We start from the raw sequence: 23,491 nt of genomic DNA on the forward strand, positions 1-23,491 counted from the left end.
TGGTGGTTCTAAACTTCTTCCACTTAAGAATGATGGAGGCCACTATATTCTTGGGGACCTTCAATTCTGCAGAAATGTTTTGTTAACCTTACCCAGACCTGAGCTCAATTTCGAGACTCATAGCAAACGGTCTGAATACTTATGTAAATAAGTCATCTGTTTTATATTTTTTATAAAATTGCAAACATTTTTCAAAACCTGTTTTCGCTTTGTCATTATGGGGTATTGTGTGGAGATTTATGGGGAACATTTTTTATTTAATCAATTTTAGAATAAGGCTGTAACGTAACAAAATGAGGAAAAAGTCAAGGGGTCTGAATACTTTCCGAATTCACTGTATGTCGTTTGTTTGTATGACCTGCAAAGACATTGGCAACTTTGTATTTGTAGTCAACTTTTGTTTTGAAGGTGGAGATCTATGTTTAGTGGAGATCTCCTGTGTATAAAGTGATGCAGGAGTGCAAAAAAGCATCTAACAACTCACTTAGCTGTTCTACAAGTGGTCTGAGGCAGGTGTTTGATTACAAGTGTTTTCAAGTGCAATGTTAATAACAACGGTTTTGGGAAACCGCTCAGAAATTTAACAATGCTCCTATGAAGGTTCTAACGATGAACTTAGCCTTAAGATGCTTTTGGGGAAACTGGGCCCAGGTCATTATCAAATATACATTTAAGTGATAATGTCCAAGAAGCCGGTGTTTGTAGGATATATTTGCACGGGTGTTGTTAGGCCCGAGAAGAAGTTGAGGGCCGGCAAACCATGTCCTACAAACACCGGCTTCAAGGGCATTATCACTTTTATTCAACTGGTTACCAACATACAAATACTGATTGTCATATTCTCATTAAAAACTTTATTTTGTTGAATTTATTCATACTATTTGATCATTCCACAAGATATAGTCCCGACACAAATCTAGGGTTTCTATCCAAGCCGGCTGGTCGTTCTATCGGTTCGGTTGCCAGAGACGCGACCCAGTCGTTCAGTCTTTTTGTTCTGTATCTATTAGTGGTGTAACGGACCGGAGTTGATCCGTGATCCGTACGGTAATAATGGCTTTTATTAAATGTTATTGCCACAATTATAGTTCATATTTCATATGAAAATAAATATTTAGTTGAATAGGTCAAGCCATTTTTTCTGCAGGGTCAAGCCACAGAGCCAACAGGAGCAGACTCAGAGGCATCTCCTCCACAAAATAATTTGGTCATGAAGGAGCTTTTTGGGGAGACCTTTGCGAGCAAGGACAAAGGCAACACCATCGAAGAGGAGGTGGCATCCTACAAGGCAGCAAGTGGCATTCCGGTGGATGGTGATCCACTGGCATGGTGGAAAAGCAATGAGTGTAAATACCCTCACATTGCCATGAAGGCAAGATGCTACCTGGCTGTGCCTGGCACTTCAGTTCCTAGTGAGAGGGTGATCTCCACGGCAGGGGACATAGTGACTGTAAAGAGGTCTACCCTCTCCCCAGACAATGTACACTGTGAAGGAGGTACACCTAGCAGCAGCCCATTGCAAAGCCATGCCCAGAATATACACAAATCTGTCTAACGCAAACTAGGTCTATCTGCCATAAAGAAACAAATGTCTATCATCTTCTTTTTTTAATCCTTCCACACCGAACACACTCATGAGCTCTGATTCTTACATAAGACCTTTAAGAGCATTGTTCCAGCTCTTCCACCAACATCTCCTTCAATTTAAATCAAACTATAAGGTTGCACAGGATAAGAGCTAGCACTCAACTGTAATTTGATGCTTCAGTTGACTCTCGGTGAGTAGCGTTACAGTAGTCTGATGTGGACAACTGATCCATCTTGCTCAAGCCGCTGAAGAAGAGGCTGTACGCTAATTTGAATTGCCTTCACTCTTACATAAATACAAATGCTTAACTAGGCGCCAAGTACATGGGGAGTTAGGCCATGACAGACATTCAGTACATTTTTTATTCAGTGACAGCCTCAAGTGAACAATGTACAATAGTCTCTATTTTAGCACATCATCGACTTCCAGAGTCTGTCGGGAGCACGTCTTGAACCATCATCTTTACACAAAGAATTTAATGGAGGACTCCTGGCAGTGGTCAGAGTGCAGCATAGCAGGCCGGTAGCACGGGACAGAGTGTCTTCCTGCACACCATGGAGAGAGGAGAGGCCAGCGCTCAACAGCCACAGCTAGAGACACAGCTATGGATACACAGCTCCAAAACAGGCCAGGAAGCACACTGACAGCTCTGAGGAAGATAGGAAAACAGAAAGGCCTGTGCAGAAGAATACATATTTAGCACCCTGTAGTGTAGACAGTGGCTGAGGTCCAACAGACAGACCCTTGTTTCCATTGATTCAGCAACTGGTCCCGGCCCCTGATTATCCATTACATAATCTAATTTGGTCCAAACATTCATTGTTGAGTCCATTCAGAAACAGTTTGTGCTACACAACAAGCTGTGAGCACTGGACATCAGTGTGCATTAAACATCTCAATATCTTAAACCCAGCAATGACAACTGTGTTGGAGGAATTGTGTAGTATTTGCTAACAGCCTGTGAGGAAGGTTTTGGTATGCAAGCTAAATGCAAACCATCAGAGAGTGGTAAGGCGTGAATGCGCTTGCACACACACACACACACACACACACACACACACACACACACACACACACACACACACACACAAAGAGGTGACCTTCTGAAACCTGCCTGGCTGGTTTTCACAAAACAGGCTCACTTGTTGAGTCCTCAATCACTGACTGTACAGTATATGGCGCTGCATATTGGCTTCCATGTCCCAAGCAGACGTCACATAAAATGTAATCTGTTGATAGTGAGCGAGAGCCATAAGCAGGTTTACTGTTCAAAGATCAATGCAGGTGTATAATGTGGAAGTACATGGGGTAGCTACCCACTGGGCACAAACTGATTGAATTAACATTGTTTCAACATCATTTGTAAATGTATTGTGACTTGGAATCTAAGTGGGAAATACTTTTGATTTGAAAAAAATCACTGTTGTTTTGAGGGTGGAATTTCAACCACAGGATTATGTTATCATTGTAACCAATTTTTAACATAGACACAAACCTTGTATAAAATAAATTGAATTTGTACCTTTGAAACAACTTCAGATCTTAAAAGTTACAACCACTAACAGAAAAAAGCAATAGGCTCAGCAGCACCTCCTACTGGAGAGTCAATTTACAGCTATTCATTTGCTCTCCCAACCAGGGTTTTAACCAAGCCCAGCTTTGATATTTGTCACTAACTACTACAAATGCGTTAGAATGATTAGAGAAATCTCTTAATAACTAAATATATATTCAGTGTTGCTGTCGAAGTCATTCCAAAGGGTAGGTTTAAAGTAACCATACTTTATGTCATATATCATCAATGATACTATTTAGGCCTATATAGCATTTGCAATGTAATCATCAGCTATTGTTTCAATTCAACCCAGGGTTCAACTAAAAACCAAAAATACATATAGGCCATGCGTTTCAATCTTTGGTTGATTTCCAATTTAATCGTCACGTTAATCAATCATTAATATGTTGGATTCCCTTGTCAATCCAAAATCAAAGTTAAATCAAACTTTATTTAAATTGCATTGATTAGATTTAGTCCTATTCGTTAACTTAGATTTTTGGTTGAGATGGAGACGTGAATCCAACATATCAAATATACATTTATAGACAAACTGGATATTGAATTGTGTTTGGTTGTCAACGTAACCAAATATCAACATTTGAAGGAGATGTATCTTCTGCTTGGAAAGTTCCATCTGTGCCACTGATTTAGTCTGGCTTTAATTCCAGTTTGTCTACAAACTCATAATTGATACTGTATGTTGGATTCACGTCTCCACTTCAACCAAAAACTGAAGTTAAAGAATAGGACTATATTAAAATCAACTTTAATTGCACTTTACATAACGTTTGATTTGATTTAGCTAATTCATTAACATTGATTCTTGGTTGAGATGGAAACATGAATCCAACATATCAATTTGTAGACGAACTGGAATTAAAGACAGACTAAGCCAGATGAAGCAGATGCTAAACTACAGGACTATTTTGCAATCACAGACTGGAACATGTTCCGGGATTCTTCTGATGGCATTGAGGAGTACACCACATCAGTCACTGGCTTTATCAATAAGTGCATCGAGGACGTCGTCCCCACAGTGACTGTACGTACATACCCCAACCAGAAGCCATGGATTACAGGCAACATTCGCACTGAGCTAAAGGGTAGAGCTGCCGCTTTCAAGGTGCAGGACTCTAACCCGGAGGCTTACAAGAAATCCTGCAATGCCCTGCGACGAACCATCAAACAGGTAAAGCGTCAATACAGGGCTAAGATTGAATCATACTACACCGGCTCCGACGCTCGTCTTATGTGGCAGGGCTTGCAAACTATTACAGACTACAAAGGGAAGCACAGCCGCGAGCTGCCCAGTGACACGAGCCTACCAGATGAGCTAAATCACGTCTATGCTCGCTTCGAGGCAAGCAACACTGAGGCATGCATGAGAGCATCAGCTGTTCCGGACGACAGCGTGATAACGCTCTCTGTAGCCGATGTGAGTAAGACCTTTAAACAGGTCAACATACCCAAGGCTGCAGGGCCAGACGGATTACCAGGACGTGTGCTCCGGGCATGTGCTGACCAAGTAGCAGGTGTCTTCACTGACATTTTCAACATGTCCCTGATTGAGTTTGTAATACCAACATGCTTCAAGCAGACCACCATAGTCCCTGTGCCCAAGAACACAAAGGCAACCTGCCAAAATGACTACAGACCCGTAGCACTCACATCCGTAGCCATGAAGTGCTTAGAAAGGTTGGTAATGGCTCACATCAACACCCTTATCCCAGAAACCCTAGACCCACTCCAATTTGCATACCGCCCAAACAGATGATGCAATCTCTATTGCACTCCACACTGCCTTTTCCCACCTGGACAAAAGGAAGACTTATGTGAGAATGCTATTCACAGCTCAGCGTTCAACACCATAGTACCCTCAAAGCTCATCACTAAGCTAAGGATCCTGGGACTAAACACCTCCCTCTGCAACTGGATCCTAGACTTCCTGACGGGGCGCCCCCAGGTGGTGAGGGTAGGGAGCAACACATCTGCCACGCTGATCCTCAACACTGGAGCTCCCCAGGTGTGCGTGCTCAGTCCCCTCCTGTGCTCCCTGTTCACTCACGACTGCATGGCCAGGCACGACTCCAACATCATCATTAAGTTTGCAGAAGACGCAACAGTGGTAGGCCTGATCACCGACAACGACAAGACAGTTTAGACCAAAAAGCTCTATTTTTGTCTCATCAGACCACATGATCTTCTCCCAATCCTCCTCTGGATCATCCAGATGGTCATTGGCAAACTTCAGACTTGCCTGGACATGCGCTGGCTTGAGCAGGGGGACCTTGCGTGCGCTGCAGGATTTTAATCCATGACGGCGTAGTGTGTTACTAATGGTTTTCTTTGAGACTGTGGTCCCAGCTCTCTTCAGGTCATTGACCAGGTCCTGCCATGTAGTTCTGGGCTGATCCCTCACCTTCCTCATGATCATTGATGCCCCACGAGGTGAGATCTTGCATGGAGCCCCAGACCGAGGGTGATTGACCATCATCTTGAACTTCTTCCATTTTCTAATAATTGCGCCAACAGTTGTTGCCTTCTCACCAAGCTGCTTGCCTATTGTCCTGTAGCCCATCCCAGCCTTGTGCAGGTCTACAATTTTATCCCTGATGTCCTTACACAGCTCTCTGGTCTTGGCCATTGTGGAGAGGTTGGAGTCTGTTTGATTGAGTGTGTGGACAGGTGTCTTTTATACAGGTAACGAGTTCAAACAGGTGCAGTTAATACAGGTAATGAGTGGAGAAGAGGAGGGCTTCTTAAAGAAAAACTAACAGGTCTGTGAGAGCCGGAATTCTTACTGGTTGGTAGGTGATCAAATACTTATGTCATGCAATAAAATGCAAATTAATTACTTAAAAATCATACAATGTGATTTTCTGGATTTTTACAAAAATTACAGACCTCTACATGCTTTGTAAGTAGGAAAACCTGCAAAATCGGCAGTGTATCAAATACTTGTTCTCCCCACTGTATATGCATAGTCACTTTAACCATATCTACATGTACATACTACCTCAATCAGCCTGACTAACCGGTGTCTGAATGTAGTCTCGCTACTTTTATAGCCTCGCTACTCTATATAGCCTGTCTTTTTACTGTTGTTTTATTTCTTTACTTACCTGTTGTTCACCTAATACCTTTTTGCACTATTGGTTAGAGCCTGTAAGTAAGCATTTCACTGTAAGGTCTACACCTGTTGTATTCAGCGCATGTGACAAATAAACTGTGATTTGAGACTAAGTCAGTGACACAAAAGATACATCTCCTTCAAATGTTGGCTGCGTTGTCAACCAAACACAATATTACTTTTGTAATATAGTAAATAGCCTTAACTTTAGGCTATCTTACAAACAAATGTAACAGCATTTATTCAACTTTAAAATGAGTTACACATCCATGGTCACATTGAGGTTAGCCTACAGTAACTATAAATGTCAACTTATGTACTCATAGAAAGCGTGCCTGTTCAAGATAGCATGCAAATGTCGCAGGTCTGTAGATATATTCACAATTGCTATAATAATCTGTGCAAAATCTCAAACGAATCTCACTTGCACCATGTACTTTAAATGTAATCTCAACTGCAATCCAGGTCATTTGGTTGTGCACAGTGATAACACATTAAGTTGTTATATAAATAAACAACATTTCTGACATCGTATTCCCATTTGAACTTTGATGTGCTTTTAAAATGGTTGAAAGCGCAGTGATAAAACATTTAGGTGACAACTAAACCAAAAATCATACATTGTTTTTCCATTGGAATTTGGTTGTGCTTTTTGCATTGTGATAATTTCATTGATCGATGTCTTCACCAAATGTTACCCACATTTCCACGTTGAAAGGACGTGGTGCCCAGTGGGTACTAGATAGTCTACTGGATCTAATTTCCTCTTCAATCAAATCCTATCCATTGTATCCATGCCAATAGATACATTTTTTAAAGCGGCAATTAAAGCCTGATCATCCTTGCACAAATTGAAGTTGCCAGCCCATATTCAACAAAATAAAGTTCTACTTCCACAGCACTGACTTGATCTAGATCTTATTATAACATCCTATTAATAGAGCTGCTGGTTGGTTCTAGGTCACACTCATGCTATCATTTCTTACTGTTTCAAATGGCCTGTCTCTGACGATCATGGTCATGATCAGTGGTATCTGGGACATAGTACCAGGGACGGGGGTCCCTCAGCTGGTTACAACCAACACACTCCATAGACCAATTAGACCCCGGCATCAATAGGCTCCTAAAGTTCTCTGGTTGCTAAGTTGTGTGGTGGGATGGGAAGTTTGAACACTCAGAACAAACAGACTGCACCATGTTGAGTATACACACCTGTTTCATGGTGCATTCCACACAACTGTCCCTGACAGTCTTGTTCCTGTGACAAAGTGAGTTCCACACTCCAGGAGTCAAACACTTTTACACTTTATCCCTATGGGTTGAAATCGCAAAGAGCCAATGTGACGCAGAGTTACAGATCCTGAAGGAGGAGCTCTGATGTGACGTGTTGGTTCAGACCAAAGTCTTCTATGGAGGAGATAAGAGGTTTAGAATGGAGACACATTGTTTGTATGGTCAACGTAGAGCTCTCTTCCTCCTCTTGGAGTTGACTGGAAGTGGTGAAACCTGAAAGGCAGCCAGTAGAACTCAATCAAGTTAACAACTCCATTGTCGGTCAGGTTAAAACAGATATAAATATCTTCACAGATCTGACTGGTCTGTCTGTCTCTTGCAGGTCTGGGATGGCTCATTACAGTTGCTTTTTTATCGCTTTGGAGTCATTTTCACAAGTATATGGTGACTTTTCAAAATTCTTAGTATAAAACTCAACCGGTAACACTTGTAAAAGTTTTACATCGATTCCCACTGCGGTCACATACCAAAATGTTTGGACTGCTGTCACTTTGGATGAAAGGGTCTGCTACATAAATTGCGAAATGTTTATGTTTTTGTGTAGTTGCCTTTTAAATTTAACTGCACAGGCACATTTAATTGGGAAGGTTTTTGGGAAAGCACCTGATTCAGCTGCCCTGACCGCCGTAGGAGAACTGTTGCCATTTTGAACCATTTAATGGATCTGGAGGTACAAACTCTGCCTTCCCGGCGGGCCCAGAGAGAAAATCAAGTGCACTATAAGCCTACGCTGGCCAATCGGATGGCTTAGATGACCGTGTCTGCAGTAACGTAGCAGACATAAAAGCAAGCTACAGAAAAGTTGATACTGTGAGATTTCAAAACATTTTAAACCATGACTAGAGGGCCTCCCGAGAGGCGCAGCGGTCTAAGGCACTGCATCGCAGTGTTAGAGGCGTCACTACTGACCCGGGTTTGATCCCGGCCACGTCCAGGAGACCCATGAGGCGGTGCACAATTGGCCCAGCGTTGTCTGGGTTAGGGGAGGGTTGCCCAGCTGGGATGTCCTTGTCCCATCGCGCTCTAGTGACTCCTTGTGCATCCTTGTGCATGCACGCTGACTTCGGTCGCCAGGTGTACGGTGTTTCCTCCGACACATTGGTGCGGCTGGCTTCCGGGTTAAGCAAGCAGTGTATCAAGAATCAGCGTGGTTTTGCACTCGACCTTCGCCTCTCCCTAGTCCGTTGCAGCAATGGGAGTTGCAGCAATGGAACAAGACTGTAACTACCAATTGGATATCACGAAATTGGGGAGAAGGGGTAAAAAGTACAACAACAAAAACAAACCATAACAAACCATTCAAAAAAACAAGACTAGAGAGAGACTGTCAACAAATACAGAAAAGAGATGCTGTTTTTACGAGTGAGTTCATGTTTAAGTTCTTACTTAGCACTGTCAGCACTTTGTATTCAACACTTATGGCAACTGCTCGGCCTCTGACCGCAAGGCACTACAGAGGGTATTGCGTACGTCCCAGTACATCACTGGGGCCAAGCTTCCTGCCATCCAGGACCTCTATACCAGGGGGTGTCAGAGGAAGGCCCTAAAAAATTGCCAAAGTCCCCAGCCACTCTAGTCATAGACTGTTCTCTCTGCTACCACACGGCAAGCGGTACCAGACCGCCAAGTCTAGATCCAAAAGGCTTCTTAACAGCTTCTACCCCTAAGCCATAAGACTCCTGAACAGCTAATCAAATGGCTACCCGGACTATTTGCATTCCAACACCCCCCCCCCCACACACATTTTTATGCTGCTGCTACTCTCTTGTTTATTATCCATGCATAGTCGCCTACATGTAAATATAACTCGACTAACCGCTGCCCCCACACATTGACTCTGTACCAGAACCCCCTGTATGTAGCCTCGCTACTGTTATTTTATTGATGCTCCTTAATTAATTGTCATTTAAACTTTTTTTTCCCTTTGATTTATTTTTTTACTTCAGTTTATTTTAGTAAATACTTTAACACTTTTTTTCTTTATTAAAACTGCATTGTTGGTTAAGGGCTTGTAAGTAAGCATTTCACTGTAAGGTCTACACCTGTAGTATTCGGGGCATGTGACAAATAAAATAAGATTTTATAAGCCAGAAAATTTGCCTTCTTACTATTTACACTCAGCGCTACAACAAGCACTGCAGAGGTAATGAATGAGTAGGAAAGTGTATCTATAGGCTTGCGTTGTTTTATTTGCGGCTTGGGTCTTTAACGTCGAGGAATATTTCACTTTCTCTGTTCATAGGAGTAACAACATGAATTTGTGCATGAGACAGAAATAATACGGTGCGACTCGAGTTCCGCAATCATCTGGAAGACAGTGTCCTTTTTTGGTCAGTGGAGGAAAGGGAGAGCTGACCATCAGATGCAGGCACCATCAGCCCAGTAAAATAAAAATAATTAGCAAATTTTATAAAATGTATGCTCACTCAGCTGTGCTTCACAAGTAATACAACAACGGATCTATTACCGGTGTGATCATATAGCCTACCTCAAAAAAAAATATTTAATGGCCAGAACAACAATACAATGGCAGGGCACTTCAAGCAAAGCCAATATGTGGTGATAATGTATTGGCCCTATAGCTTACTGCTACAGTACTGTTTTAATTGGTTAATGTTACATAGGCTTACGTTTTCTTAAGTTATGTTAAAAAAAAATCAGAGCGGTAGATCTCGGCTTGCATTTTGACTCAGTGATCTTGACTCAGAAAAGGTTGGTGACCACTGTTCTAGAGTCTTCCCTGTTGAGACTTTCAACCTTTCCCTTTACTGTGGCAATTGTGATCGAATCAACGTAAAATTAGCAACTTTCAATGCAACATACCGAAACTAACTATGCAAGAGATTCTGTTGAAGACAGAAAGCATCGGAGTAGGATTCTATTGCATTGACACACACTACTCAGCCCGTACTCTAAATAGACCGGTGCGGCATAAACAATCAGAGCTGTAGTAGGCCTATATGCAAATAGACCATTGCCATATATGGACCTGTGCCATTTACTTTGAACTGGACTGTGTTTACAGCATGAGCCCCTTACTTTTTTCAATCTTTACTAACAACATGCTACTGGCTTTGAGTAAAGCCAATGTGTCTATGTATGTGGATGACTCAACACTATACACATCAGCTACTACAGTAACTGAAATGACTGCAACACTTAAAGGACTGAAGTTAGTTTCAGAATGGGTGGCAAAGAATAAGTTAGTCCTAAATATTTCAAAACGAAAAGCATTGTATTTGGTACAAATCATTCACTAAACCATAAACTTCAACTACATCTTGTAATGAATAATGTGGAAATTGGGCAAGTTGAGGTGACTAAACTACTTGGAGTAAACCTGGATTGCAAACTACCATGGTCAAAACATGTCGATACGACAGTAGCCAAGATGGGGAGAAGTTTGTCCATAATAAAGCATTGCTCTGCCTTCTTGAAAACACTCAACAAGGCAGGTCCGACAGGCCCTAGTTTTGTCGCACCTGGACTACTGTTCAATCATGGGGTCAGGTGCCACAAAGAGGGACTTAGGAAAATTGCAATTGGCTCAGAACAGGGTAGCACAGCTGTCCCTTAAATGTACATGGAGAGCTAACAATGATATGCATGTCAATCTCTCCTGGCTCAAAGTGGAGGAGAGATTGACTTCATCACCACTTGTTTTTGTAAGAGGTGTTGACAAGCTAAATGTACAGAGCGGTCTGTTTACACTACTACACTAGCACACAGCTCAGACACCCATGCATACCCACAAGACATGCCAGAGGTCTCTTCACAATCCATAAGTCCAAAACAGACTGTGGGAAGGGCACAGTTCTAAATAGGGCCATGACTACATGGAACTCTATTCCACATCAGGTAACTGATGCAAGCAGTAGAATCAGATTTTAAAAAACAGCAGCTAATGGGGATCCCAAATAAAATACAAATGAGCGTTCGTGTCACGCCCTGACTTTAGTATTCTATGTTTTCTGTATTATTTTGGTCAGGTCAGGGTGTGACGAGGGTGGGTATGATTGTTTTGTATTGTCTAGGTTTTTTGTATGTCTAGGTGTGTGTGTGTAGTCTAGGCATATGTAGGTCTATGGTGGCCTGAATTGGTTCCCAATCAGAGGCAGCTGTGTATCGTTGTTTCTGATTGGGGATCCTATTTAGGTTGCCATTTTCCAGTTTGGTTTGTGGGTTACTGTCTATGTGAAGTTGCATGTCTGCACTCGTTGTATATAGCGGTCACGTTTGTTTTGTTTAGTTTGTTCAGTATTATTTCTTTATTAAAAGAAGTATGTATTCACATCACACTGCACCTTGGTCTCCTCACTACGACGAACGTGACAGTTCGTGCGTAGATGCGCTTGTTTTGAGATCAAAGTGAGAGCTGCATGTAGCCACGTGTGTACATCTTGTTCATATCTTTTGCTAGTTAGTGAGTAATTAGCCCAGTTATAGATCATTTGTAGTCAGCAATAGGGGAGTGATAGCTTCCTACAATAGAACAAAAACGTATACATTGAGACATCTTTGAAAACCATGTCAGGTAAGGAGCATTTTTTGTCTTAAAAGGGGCAATGTATTTTGAGACAGGCTTGAATAAGCTAAGTAGCCAATAGGCAGAGGGTAGCATAATGTCTGATTCTCATAATACTGGTATGTGACTAATAATGCATTTTATTTTGTAAAGTGGTTTCTTGCATCAAACACCACCATCACATTTTCAATCCCCTCCTTGTATGAAGGACAAGTGGATAAACAGGTTAATGTCAAGCCCTGTAGGCCTCATGGAATGTAGGCCTACATTGAACACTGTCACGACTTTGGCCGAAGTTGGTCCCTCTCCTTGTTCGGGCGGCGGTCGGCGTCACCAGCTTTCTAGTCACCACCGATCCATGTTTCATTTTCATTTTGTCTTGATCATACACACCTGGTTTCCATTCCATTAATTATGTTCCTTATTTAACCTTCGGACTTCCCTCTCTGTTTTGTGCGTTATTGTTTGTCATGTGGGTTCGTGTATAGTGCTCTGGAATATTGCGTTTGTTCCTTGTTTGGAACTTTACTTTTATTTTGAGAAAATTTGGACTATTACTCATCTGTGTCCTGTGCCTGACTCTGCATTTTTCCATTCACCAACACCCTCACAAACACCACACATTCGCTGCTACTTTAGGCTGAATGTTAAAACAGCTATTTCCAAGTGAAAATGTTATGGGATGAATTTTCTCCATTGTTTTTTAATGGTAGGCAACGGGTAGGCTTTCTCCTTGACTAAACTAGGCTCATAAAATAACATTTTATTCATATTTCCAGGTCACATTCCAGTTTGTTTTTAAAGCAAATGAAACTACACATGTTCATGAAGGGATTTGTGCAACAAAAAATAAATACTGAAGTAGGTAACAGCGTCAAACGCCCACCTTCCTGAAACTGGTTACATTTCTCCTTTTCTGAAATATCCTCTCTGATATAGTGGGAGAAATGTCTGCGATTTCAATCTGCCATTTATTCTATCCCACTCTCTTTTCTTTGTGGGGAGGAAATGTCAAGTATTTCCTGAAGTTGGTGTGCGGGGTTATCAAGGAGAGGTACCTTAAGTTCTCTTGATTTTCTGCCATTATTCTGAGTAATTTATTTTGTTCAATTTTCACAAGTATACTATATAATAAACTCAGCAACAACAAAAAAAAGTCCTCACTGTCAACTGCGTTCATTTTCAGCAAACTTAACGCGTGTAAATATTTGTATGAACATAAGATTCAACAGCTGAGACAAACTGAACAAGTTCCAGAGACATGTGACTAACATAAATGGAATAATGTGTCCCTGAACAAAGGGGGGAAAGGGTCAAAATCAAGAGTAACAGTCAGTATCTGGTGTGGCCACCAGATGCATTAAGTACTGCAGTGCATCTCCTCATGGACTGCACCAGGATTTGCCAGTTCTTGCTATGAGATGTTACCCCACTCTTCCCCCAAGGCATCTGCAAGTTCCCGGACAATTCTGGGGGGAATGGCCCTAGCCCTCACCCTCCGATCCAACAGGTCCCAGACGTGCTCAATGGGATTGAGATCCGGGCTCTTCGCTGGCCATGGCAGAACACTGACATTCCTGTCTTGCAGGAAATCACACACAGAACGAGCAGTATGGCTGGTGGCATTGTCATGTTGGAAGGTCATGTCAGGATGAGCCTGCAGGAAGGGTATCACATGAGGGAGGAGGATGTCTTTCCTGTAACGCACAGTGTTGAGATTGCCTGCAATGACAACAAGCTCAGTCCGATGATGCTGTGACACAACGCCCCAGACCATGACGGACCCTCCACCTCAATCCCGCTCCAGAGTACAGGCCTCGGTGTAACACTCATTCCTTCGACGATTAACACGAATCCGACCATCACCCCTGGTGAGACAAAACCGCGACTCGTCAGTGAAGAGCACTTTTTGCCAGTCCTGTCTGGTCCAGCGACGGTGAGTTTGTTCCCATAGGCGACGTTGTTGCCGGTGATGTGTGGTGAGGACCTGCCTTACAACAGGCCTACAAGCCCTCAGTCTAGCCTCTCTCAGCCTATTGTGGACAGTCTAAGCACTGATGGAGGGATTGTGCGTTCCTTGTGTAACTCGGGCAGTTGTTACCATCCTGTACCTGTCCCGCAGGTGTGATGTTCGAATGTACCGATCCTGTGCAGGTGTTGTTACACGTGGTCTGCCACTACGAGGACGATCAGCTGTCCGTCCTGTCTCCCTGTAGCGCTGTCTTAGGCGTCTCACAGTACAGACATTGCAATTTATTGCCCTGGCCCCATCTGCAGTCCTCATGCCTCCTTGCAGCATACCTAGGCACGTTCACACAGATGAGAAGGGACCCTGGGCATCTTTCTTTTGGTGTTTTTCAGAGTCAGTAGAAAGGTCTCTTTAGTGTCCTAACTTTTCATAACTGTGACCTTAATTGTCTACCGTCTGTAAGCTGTTAGTGTCTTAACGACCGTTACACAGATGCATGTTTATTAATTGTTTATGGTTCATTGAACAAGCATGGGAAACCGTGTTTAAACCTTTTACAGTGAAGATCCGTTTAGTTATTTGGATTTTTACGAATTATCTTTGAAAGACAGGGTCCTGAAAAAAGGATGTTTCTTTTGTTGAGTTTATACACAAGTGGTTATTTCAGCAACACCTGTTGCTGAGTTGTATGAAATCGAGCACACAGCCATGCAATCTCCATACACAAACATTGGCAGTAGAATGGTCTTACTGAAGAGCTCAGTGACTTTCAACGTGGCACCGTCATAGAATGCCCTATTACAGGGGCTGAGTCACTGGCTTACTGGTGCTCTCCATGCCGTCCCTGGGAGGGGTTCAGGATGGTAAGTTGGTGGTTGAAGATATCCTGTGTCCTGTGTGAATTTAAGTATGCTCTCTCTAACTCTCTCTCTTTCTTTCTTTCGGAGGACCTGAGCCCTAGGACCATGCCTCAGGACTACCTGGCCTGATGACTCCTTGCTGTCCCCAGTCCACCTGGCCGTGCTGCTGCTCCAGTTTCAACTGTTCTGCCTGCGGCTATGGAATCCTGACCTGTTCACCCGACGTGCTACCTGTCCCAGACCTGCTGTTTTCAACTCTCTAGAGACAGCAGGAGCGGTAGAGATACTCTGAATGATCGGCTATGAAAAGCCAACTGACATTTACTCCTAAGGTGCTGACCTGTTGCACCCTCTACAACCACTGTGATTATTATTATTTGACCCTGCTGGTCATCTATGAACATCTTGGCCATGTTCTGTTATAATCTCCACCCGGCACAGCCAGAAGAGGACTGGCCACCCCTCATAGCCTGGTTCCTCTAGGTTTCTTCCTAGGTTCTGGCCTTTGTAGGGAGTTTTTCCTAGCCACCGTGCTTCTACACCCGCATTGCTTGCTGTTTGGAGTTTTAGGCTGGGTTTCTGTTCAGCTGATGTAAGAAGGGCTTTATAAATAAATTTGATTCTGATTTGATGCAACCTTTCCAACAAGTCAGTTAGTCAAATTTCTGCCCTGCTAGAGCTCCCCGAGTCATCTGCAAGTGCTGTTATTGTGAAGTGGAAAAATCTAGGAGCAACAACGGCTCAGCCACGAAGTGGTAGGCCATAAAAGCTTACAGAATGTGACCGCCGAGTGCTGAAGCACGTAAAAATGGTCTGTACTCTGTTGCAACACTCACTACCGAGTGCCTCTGGATGCAACGTCAGCACAAGAACTGTTCGTCCGGAGCTTCATGAAATGGGTTTCAATGCACAATGCCAAGCGTCGGCTGGAGTGGTGTAAAGCTCACCGCCATTGGACTCTGGAAATGTATTATCTAGACTGATGAATCACGCTTCACCATCTGGCAGTCCGAAAGTCGAATCTGGGTTTGGGGGATGCCAGGAGAATGCTATCTGCCCAAATGCATAGAGCTAACTGTAACGTTTGGTGGAGGAGGAATAATGGTCTGGGGCTGTTTTTCATAGTTCAGGCTAGGCCTCTTAGTTCCAGTGAATGGAACTCTTAATGCTACAGCATACAATGATATTCTAGAAGATTCTGTGCTTGACTGGCCTGAACAAAGCCCTGACCTCAACCCCATCGAACACCTTTGGGATGAATTGGAATGCCGACTGCAAGCCAGGCCTAATCGCCCAACATCAGTGCCAGACCTCACTAATGCTCGTGGCTGAAGGGAAGCAAGTCCCCACAGCAATGTTCCAACATCTAGTGGCAATCCTTCCCAGAAGAGTGGAGGCTATTATAGCAGCAAAAGGAGGACTAACTTCATATTCATGCCTATGATTCTGGAATGAGATGTTCGACAAACAGGTGTCCACTTTCCTTTGGTCATGTAGTGTATGTGTTACATTTTCACTACAAAACTCAAAACAGATCATCAAAAAGGCAGTTTCAAAACCCTAAGCACAGTTTCAATTGACTAAGTACAACACAAAAATCAGTCACATTTTTACCAAACTTAAATCAGTGTTTCATCTACAAATACATGTTTCTCATTGCAATATATGTATAAAGTCATTGTATTTCACAATGCAGTGCTCACAATGTTTTCGATAAGATTCTCTTTTCTTTTCTTTTGTTAACATACATCTGACTGCCTCCTGAGTGGCACTGCGGTATAAGGCACTGCATCACAGTGTTGCAGCATCACTACAGCCTGGGGTTCGATCCTGTATCACAACCGGCCGTGACCGGGTGTCCAATAGGGCGGCGCACAATTGGCCCAGCGTCGTCCGGGTTAGGGGAGGGTTTGGCCGGGCTCGTCGTGCTCTAGCAACTCCTTGTGGCGGGCCGGGCGCCTGCAGGCTGACTTCGGTCATCAGTTGAACGGTGTTTCCTCCGACACATTGGTGCGGCTGGCTTCCGGGTTAAGCGAGCGGGTATTAAGAAGCACGGTTTGGCGGGTCATGTTTCAGAGGACGCATGACTCGACCTTCGCCTCTCCCAAGCCCGTTGGGGAGTTGCAGCGTTGAGATGAGATCGTAAATCATGAAATTGGGGAGAAAAATGGGCTAAAAAAATTACAAAATAAGAAATAACACTATTTTTTATAAAACATTTAAAAAGAATGTGGCCTTCCCTGGTCAGTATTGATATTTGCTGCCATAGATTTTTATAGACACAGCTATGGACAACTGCTAAAGTGATGCTACAGCGTTAAACATTGCTGCCCTGAATTTAGCTGGAGCTAAACAAAGGAGACCCATTCACAAAAATAAATGTGAAATCTTAAAGAGATGGGCAGGGCTAAGGCTTAAGAGGGTGTGAACAATGCTGAATGGGCGTACACAAAGAAGAGCTCTCTAGCTAGTGTGAAATTCTCTACAAAATCTTTCAGGTGCTTTTTCTCAAAAGTTGGGTTACAAGTTTATCAACTTTTAAAGTAGCATAACTTCGCCCAACTACAGTGTATGATATATCAGTTTGAACCTCTGTACTTAAAAAAAATGTTTTTTTAAAGTTTGGGAAGAAAAGCCCAGAGACTGTTGGTAGTTCGGTGAGCTTTGGCATGAAACAACTCTAGTTACGTTCACACTCAGTAAAAAATAAAAAATATAACATATATAACAATAGAAAAGGGGCCAAAAATAAAAACAAATATGATGCTAAGTATATTACAATGTTCACAGTGCCTTTATGTGTAAGCCTCTGAGCATCTGGTTGCCAGGTGTGTGGATCCTGCCTGTCAAGCCTGCGTACTGGTGGTGGCTATGGGAGAGTAACGAGAAACACAACACCTTCACACTGCTTGTTTATGTGCAGTCCAGAGGCACACAAAGTACATTCCCAACCAACCCCATCCATTTAACTAGCGGTGGTGACGTGGTCACACTGGCAATATGGATACATGTATGAACACATACTTTTGAGGAATTGTGAAATCAAATGGACAGTGCCGTATTCTGTGCAGTTCTATTTTTAAATGTAGACTCTAGGTAGACAGCAGTACAGAGCAATGTCCACATTCCTGGGCAATGCAGGAAGAAAGTCAACATTCCACACACCTTGCCAAAAGAGAAGGAAATGGACTTTGATACTATAAATATTCTCAAAATGACATCTAGTGGTACAGCAACCAGAGAAAAGATCCTCTCTTTAGCACTTAGCTAGAGATCCATCTCCCCAATCCATTCTAAACTCTCTGATTAACACAACGTGATTGTAAATTCCCCCTCCAGCTCCTTTAACCATCTGCAGAAAGTCACACATTCCCAGCACAACTCAATACCAACCCACAGCTTGCTGTACAGGACCAAGAGGACAATGGCCAAAATACAAGGGTATGAAAAGAGGATATGATCAAGTACAGCACATTATGTAAATCAGAAGACCAGTCCAGACCTGTCTGATGCTGCTCTGCTAGGTCTACTAAACCTGACAACAATACCCCAGTCAGTGGTCTATCTGGAGCCTGAGTCAGTGTGGCATCTGTCTGTAGAGAGCATGGGCCTGCTGGGTGGTTGGGAATAAGCTTCTTAGCTAACATACCCACTGCCCTGACCCAGCAGGGGGTGTGAAAGATAGGGCACACATCTGGGTAGAACCTCAGAATTGCCATAGTAGTGAACCAGGATACAGACTAATGCATACTCTGTCCAGGGAGGGGCAAAGGCTCGGACTGGACACCCTTCTCACATTTAGTCTGTAGATTTGAGTGATTTCCCCCAGGCTTGTATTCAGACTCTTGCTGAAGCCCTGTGTGCAGCAGGCATTGGGCACCAGAATAACAAACCCTCTGGTGACTGACATGGATACGTACCACCAGTCTAATAAAAAATAAAAAGGAGCTGTGATCTTCACTTCCTCTTCACACGAGGAAGCAAAAAACCTCCCGTTCCATTTTAGACCATGTATTATGAGTCAGCAGGATCCTTGAATTAGTGATGATGTCCCTGTATCTCTACACAACAAACGGACCTGATTAGGACCTAATCATGAGTAATAAAAAGTGGATAGTAAAATGTTGGGGAATCTTGTCATATACAGTAACTGTTGGAGAGGAGGAAAAGAGTAGGAATGACAGGAGTCCTACTCTGGTAGCCTACCAGAGAGATAACAGTAGAAAGACCTGCTACACAGGAACATGGGACAAGTGTGTGGGGTTTAAAAGGTTAGAAGAGGGAGGGGCAGGACAGAGCTTTTAGCCACACTTTCAACTGACACACTGACTCCCTATATGAACAGAGCATAGAGTATTGACCAAAAGTCCATCAAATCCTTATAAAAACCATAACAATATGCTTCTCTTGTAATTACTGCAGTGCAACTTGAACCAAAAACTCATGCCATGAGATTGTAGACAACTGCAAACCGGGCCTTCACTTGTTATTGCAACAACATATGGCCATGGGGCTGTTGTAATCTTTGTGCTATTGTCCTACAACCCCTCTCCCCCCCCCCCAGCTCGCCTTTGTTTGGAGTCAAAGGGGGAGGTAGGAAGGGGAGTATGGGATTACATACACCAGACACACACAGGACAGCGTCATCAAGCCTCTCCACTGAAGGCAGCTCCTCACACTTTAATTCACATTTATTTAACCAGGTAGGCAGTTGAGAACAAGTTCTCATTTACAACTGCAACTTGGCCAGGATAAAGCAAAGCAGTGCGACAAAAAACAACACAGAGTTACACATCGGATAAACAAACGTACAGTCAATAACACAATAGAAAAATATGTATACAGTGTGTGCAAATGAAGTAAGGAGGTAAGGCAATAAATAGGCCATAGTGGCAAAGTAATTACAATTTAGCAATTAACACTGGAGTGATAGATGTGCAGATGAGGATGTGCAAGTAGAAATACTGGTGTGCAAAAGAGCAGAAAAACTAAAACGGGATGAGCTAGGTAGTTGGTTGGGCTATTTACAGATGGGCTGTGTACAGCTGCAGCGATCGGTAAGCTGCTCTGACAGCTGATGCTTAAAGTTAGTGAGGGAGATATAAGTCTCCAACTTCAGTGATTTTTGCAATTCGTTCCAGTCATTGGCAGCAGAGAACTGGAAGGAAAGGCGCCAAAGGAGGTTTTGGCTTTTGGGATGACCAGTGAAATATACCTGCTGGAGCGCGTGCTACGGGTGGGTGTTGCTATGGTGACCAGTGAGCTGAGATAAGGCGGAGCTTTACCTAGCATAGACTTATAGATGACCTGGGGGCAGTGGGTTTGGCGACGAATATGTAGCGAGGGCCAGCCAACGAGCGCATACAGGTCGCAGTGGTGGGTAGTATATGGGGCTTTGGTAAAAAAAAAAAAAAAAGATGTCACTGTGATAGACACCCGGCATACAGAGAGAAACGTGTCCCCCTCTCTGTGAGGTGACTGTGGAACAACGTACAGTGACTTCAGAAATGATTCACACCACTTGACTTTTTCCACATTTTGTTGTGTTACAGCCTGAATTTAAAATGTATCACATTGACACTGATCTACACACAATACCTCATGTCAAAGTGGAATTCTGCTTGTAGAATTTTGTTTTAATTTATAAAAAATGTAAAGCTGAAATGTCTTGAGTCAATAAGTATTCAACCCCTTTGTTATGGCAAGCCTAAATAAGTTCAGGAGTAAAAATGTGCTTAACAAATCGCATAATTCAACCACAAAAACCAGGGAGGTTTTTCAATGCCTTGCAAAGAAGGGCACCGTTTGGTAGATGTGTGAACAGACGCTGAATATCCCTTTGAGCATGGCGAAATTATTCATTACACTTTGGATGGTGTATCAAAACACCCAGTTACTACAAAGATACAGCCGTCCTTCATAACTCAGTTGCCGGAGAGGAAGGAAACTGCTCAGAGATTAAAACAGTTACAGAGTTTAATGGTTGTGATATGCGAAAAATGAGGATGGATCAACAACATTGTAATTCCTCGACAATACTAACCCAAATGACAGAGTCAATAGAAGGAAGCCTGTACAGAATAAAAATATTCTAAAATATGCATCCTGTTTGCAACAAGGCACTTAAGTAATACTGAAAATATTGTACAATCCAGGTATGCAAAGCTCTTAGAGACTTACCCCAAAAGACTGTAATCGCCACCAAGGGTGCTTCTACAAAGTAGGACTCAGGGGTGTGAATACTTATGTAAATGACACATGTGCATTTCATTTCAATACATTTGCAAAATTTCTAAAAACATGTTTTCACTTTGTCATTATGGGGTAGTGTGTGTAAATGGATGAGAACAAAAAATGTGGAATAAGTCAAAGGGATGAATCATTTCCGAAGGCACTGCAGTACTGTGCTTACTGGTTTCCTAACTGAGAGGCAGGCATCCCTGCTGTGAATGCCAAACATGAGAAAACCCACTCAGTATGGGGCAGTACAGCCATGCTTCACATTCCCAGGTGAGACAAGTGTGGAAGGTAAACACTACTTCTCTTAATGATGACGAAATACTTCAACAGTATTTAGTCATCAACTGGATATACAGGTCCAGAAACAGAGTCAACTCTTCCTGACACACACAGTTCAGTTCAATGGAAGGTAGTGATTGAGTTTGATAGATTGCTGAAAAATTGTGTTTAGAAACTTAAAATGATAAAAGCAGCACAGAGCATGTGCAGTGAAAGATAATAAGATACCCACACTTCCTCATTAGGAACTGGCCTTTTCCAACAGGCCCTTCACAAATTCCCTCAAGTACAGACTCACAGTCATCAGCATTCAGCAGAGTCCACTGATATGTGGAATCTATTACTGGCAGCACCTTGGTTGAAAAGGTTAAAAAGGCAAGATAAATTAAGTACTTACATCGTAGGCCTCCCTGCGCAGCCCCTCACTGCTCCTCAGCCAGCAGCGGCTCAGCTCACTCAGCTCCACGATGGGCTGAACCTTTAACCTCACAGAGTCCCCAGACTGACGGATCTTCTCCACGATCTCGTCCCGGCTCTTATTCTCCACGTTGTGCCCGTTGATCTCCACTAACCTGTCTCCAGGCACCAGACCCAGCGCCAGGTCCTTGGTCCCGGCTCCAGGCTCAGCAAAGTGGACCACCCTCCGGTAGACCCCACCGTCAGACCTCCGGTCCAACATGGTGGTGCGGCGCAAGGAGAAACCAAAGTCTCCTGTGTTGCGGCGCTGCAGCTCCAGTTCCCTGGGCTCAGGCATAGGTGGAGCCATGACGCCAGGCAGTCGCAGGTCTGCAGGGAAGGTCTTCTCCACCACTTCTGGGATGTGAACCCTCTTCCCAGCCCTGCTGTGGACCTGGAGATGCTGCTGGGAAGCCTGTCTGTGGTAGGTGTTCACCTTGTTCTCTAACTGGGGAGACGGTTGAGTTGAGCTTGGTGTGGAAGCCTCAGAGGCACTCTCCTCTTTGTTCATCTGGGAGAAGGACTTCATGATCTGGCCCACCTGGGAGTTCTGCTTGGCCAGACCACCGAACTTGGCCGCCCGCTCCTTCACAGAGATGCGATGGGGATCCTGTCCCCCCTCCCCCTTGATGTCATCACTGGAGCTGGCTGCACTCACCTGGCCCAGGTCCAGGACCATGCTGCCACGGTTACTGAAGCGATCAGCATCTAGATCAGTAAGGCTGAGCTCTGTGTTGCTAGCCACCTTGATAGGGATGGGGCTGGAGATCTCCAGCTTGACCTTGGAGTCCCTCTTAGAGCCTCCTCGGTGGAGATTGAAGAAGCCCCGCCTCTGGCTCATCTCGTCCAGACTCGTCAGCTCTGCCTGGGACATCCTCTCCTTTTTGTCCTTCCTGTCTTTTTTCTCCTTCTTCCTCTCATCCTTGTCTTTCTTAATCAGATGGAACATATTTGGCTCCAAATAGCAACCCCCTCAAGGTTGGTTTGTGTCAGTTTACACCAGGGGAGGTTCCATACACAAGTGAAGTATCAGTTCACGCTTTTGACCCAGGTCATGGGAACATCTGGGTGACACTTTGAAATGTAATCAGAGGGGCCATGAGGAGAGAAGAGACAGTCAAGTAAGTATTTGGCCAGGCCATAATCCAACAATCATCCAATACAATGGCAATGAGATATCCTTACAGATCATACCCATGGCTAGAGACGATGACTCATGACAGAGAGAGTGTTTGTTACCCGGGAATGTCTAGGCTCATTTAAAGTAGCTGTTCAGTGTTTCCAGATTTCTATGAAATATGACCTATAATTACAATACGAGTGAAATAGTTATTTCCAATTTCTTTATTAAGAATGTTAAAGGCCTAGTGAAGACAAAATCACGATTGTCATGTGTTTTATATACAGTATATCCACACTATGAGGTTGGAATGTTACAGTGAACATGTGAAAATGATGATCATGCCCTTTTAGTGTAAGAGCTGTTTGAAAAGACCACATTAAATTTCCGCCAGTTTTTGTAGGATTGCGATTTTGGTCTACAAGATGACATCATGTAAATCTAAATTGTAATCTAAGTAATCCCCATAAGTA

The 23,491-nt window shown here is 43.4% G+C and overlaps 1 protein-coding gene and 1 long non-coding RNA gene across 8 annotated transcripts in view; both read right to left on the reverse strand.

The window, feature by feature from the left end:
- The window catches only part of LOC139537199 (unconventional myosin-XVIIIa-like), a 110,120-nt gene that overhangs the window by 78,529 nt on the left and 8,100 nt on the right, over nucleotides 1–23,491 (reverse strand). For all 7 annotated transcript variants that reach the window (XM_071338244.1, XM_071338243.1, XM_071338239.1 and 4 more), the window contains exon 2: nucleotides 21,840–22,972. In XM_071338244.1, coding sequence (XP_071194345.1) covers nucleotides 21,840–22,847 — 1,008 coding nt within the window. In that variant the 5' untranslated portion in view covers nucleotides 22,848–22,972. The remainder of the gene's footprint in view (nucleotides 1–21,839; nucleotides 22,973–23,491) is intronic.
- Nucleotides 1,594–8,164, reverse strand: LOC139537200 (uncharacterized). The gene is made up of 2 exons (XR_011667480.1): nucleotides 7,489–8,164; nucleotides 1,594–2,264 (listed from the first exon to the last, which is right to left on the reverse strand). It is a non-coding gene; the product is annotated as an uncharacterized lncRNA (long non-coding RNA).

This window comes from Salvelinus alpinus, chromosome 13, assembly GCF_045679555.1.
Source record: "Salvelinus alpinus chromosome 13, SLU_Salpinus.1, whole genome shotgun sequence".
Lineage (NCBI taxonomy): Eukaryota > Metazoa > Chordata > Actinopteri > Salmoniformes > Salmonidae > Salvelinus > Salvelinus alpinus.